Consider the following 1,739-nt stretch of genomic DNA (forward strand, 5'->3'; position numbering starts at 1 on the left):
CAGCGGCCCACACTCGCGCCGGGACACGACGCCGTCTGGCATCTGCGACTGGATCTATACAAACTACTGAGTATGTTTTTAAAATACCCACAATATTTCAGTGTTCCCGTCCAGTTATGACGTAGGTGCCTACAAGAGCAGGATGAATCGGTATTTGTTGAGTTTGTTGCGCGCATCTAACCTTCGACCGCGTCTTCACTTAGCTTAGGTGGAATCGTGATCAAACACTTATTTATTTATGTTAAAAAAATCTTTATAGGGACATTTTTTGCTCTTTTTCCATAAATAAATGTAGATTAGTTAGCGCAGTTTAGCTCCTAAATTGAATACATTTTAATATTAGTAACCTATTACTAATTGAACCGTATTTTAAATTATTAATTAATTTAACAAATATTCAAAGGATCCCCTAAGATATGGTTTGAAATTCAAGACCAGGGCGTATTATGCATGGACCACAGTAGTCAACGTACCTCAAAGGATATCTTGAATATTATATTTGCGATTTTTTTTAGTAATCATTGGCTAAAGAATATATTGTCTTATACAAGCTATTTCAGATCATCCGGTGTTATAATATATTTTTGTATGTTTCAGAGTTAGAAAACGACCCTAACTACCGCGAGGTACTGGCGGGTATAACTGGCGTGCGGCTGAGCGCGCAGCTCGGAGACGCGCTGGGCGGGCGCGCGGCCGCAGACGTGCACTTTGTACCCCACTACAGCCCCAATAACCACCATCTCAGGGTCTCTACCAGCACCACTGATGCAAGGGTACATACTTTACTATAAATATAATAAAAAAAAATCCTAGTTAATCATAAACTCTAGTAAATGGTTTGTAATGTTCGATCAGATGGTTGTAGAAACGAATTCAGTCATTCGGCCAGCTTTAAGCTTGTATACTAGAATAATTTAATTCATCAATTCATAAAAAAATGTAATTGTTGTACAGGTGGGCGAATACATAATATTCCACGTGCAGAGCAACTTCTTCATGGAATCGTTCAGTTACGTCGTTATGTCGAAAGGAATCATTCTGACTAGTGGACAAGAAATTATGCAGGTATATATACATCGTTACACTTCCCTTGTATGTCTAATTCGGAATTACAAACTGGATATTGCGCGCGACTCCGTCCGCATGGAATAAAAAATCAAAAGTAAGAAGCCTGTGTTCTTCTAGACTACATTTATACAGTTTTACATCGCCAAATTTAATCGATATTCGTTTAGAAGTCTAGACTATAAACCCTAACAAACATCCATACGTCTAAATTTTTGTATTTATATTAGTAAAAATATGTTTTTTTTTTGTTTCCAGGAGGGCGTGCGCACGTTCGCGGTGGTGCTGTCCGCGGAGATGGCGCCGGTGGCCACGCTGCTGGTGTGGGCGGCGCAGCGCCGCGGACATCTGCTTGCTGACTCACTCACATTCCCCGTCAACGGCATCTCCAGGAACAATGTCAGTTACTACTATAAATGGCTCCTGCGTAAACTGTCATAAGTCACTATTTAGCAATTTACTTGCTTTGTTTTTTTAATATTAAATTGATGCTAATTTTTATGTGAATTAGAAAGTCTGTAGCTTTTTGTTGTCTATCGTATGTTCGTTTTTAGTTAGTCGTAATTTATTAATGTTTAAAGTTTTATGCAAACATACAGTACATAGGAGTAATCGAATTAAGCATTAAATCACATGTCGAAATGTAATTATGTTGTTTTCAGTTCACGGTGTTT

General features: G+C 38.5%; 1 protein-coding gene across 1 annotated transcript in view; it reads left to right on the forward strand.

Moving 5' to 3' along the window:
- The window catches only part of LOC106102150 (CD109 antigen), a 21,234-nt gene that overhangs the window by 8,396 nt on the left and 11,099 nt on the right, over positions 1–1,739 (forward strand). The window contains exons 10-14 of the mRNA XM_013281560.1: positions 4–70; positions 598–773; positions 955–1,065; positions 1,324–1,464; positions 1,728–1,733. Of these exons, the coding sequence (XP_013137014.1) occupies positions 4–70; positions 598–773; positions 955–1,065; positions 1,324–1,464; positions 1,728–1,733 (501 nt within the window). The remainder of the gene's footprint in view (positions 1–3; positions 71–597; positions 774–954; positions 1,066–1,323; positions 1,465–1,727; positions 1,734–1,739) is intronic.

This window comes from Papilio polytes, unplaced genomic scaffold (assembly GCF_000836215.1).
Source record: "Papilio polytes unplaced genomic scaffold, Ppol_1.0 DF823923.1, whole genome shotgun sequence".
Classification (NCBI taxonomy): domain Eukaryota; kingdom Metazoa; phylum Arthropoda; class Insecta; order Lepidoptera; family Papilionidae; genus Papilio; species Papilio polytes.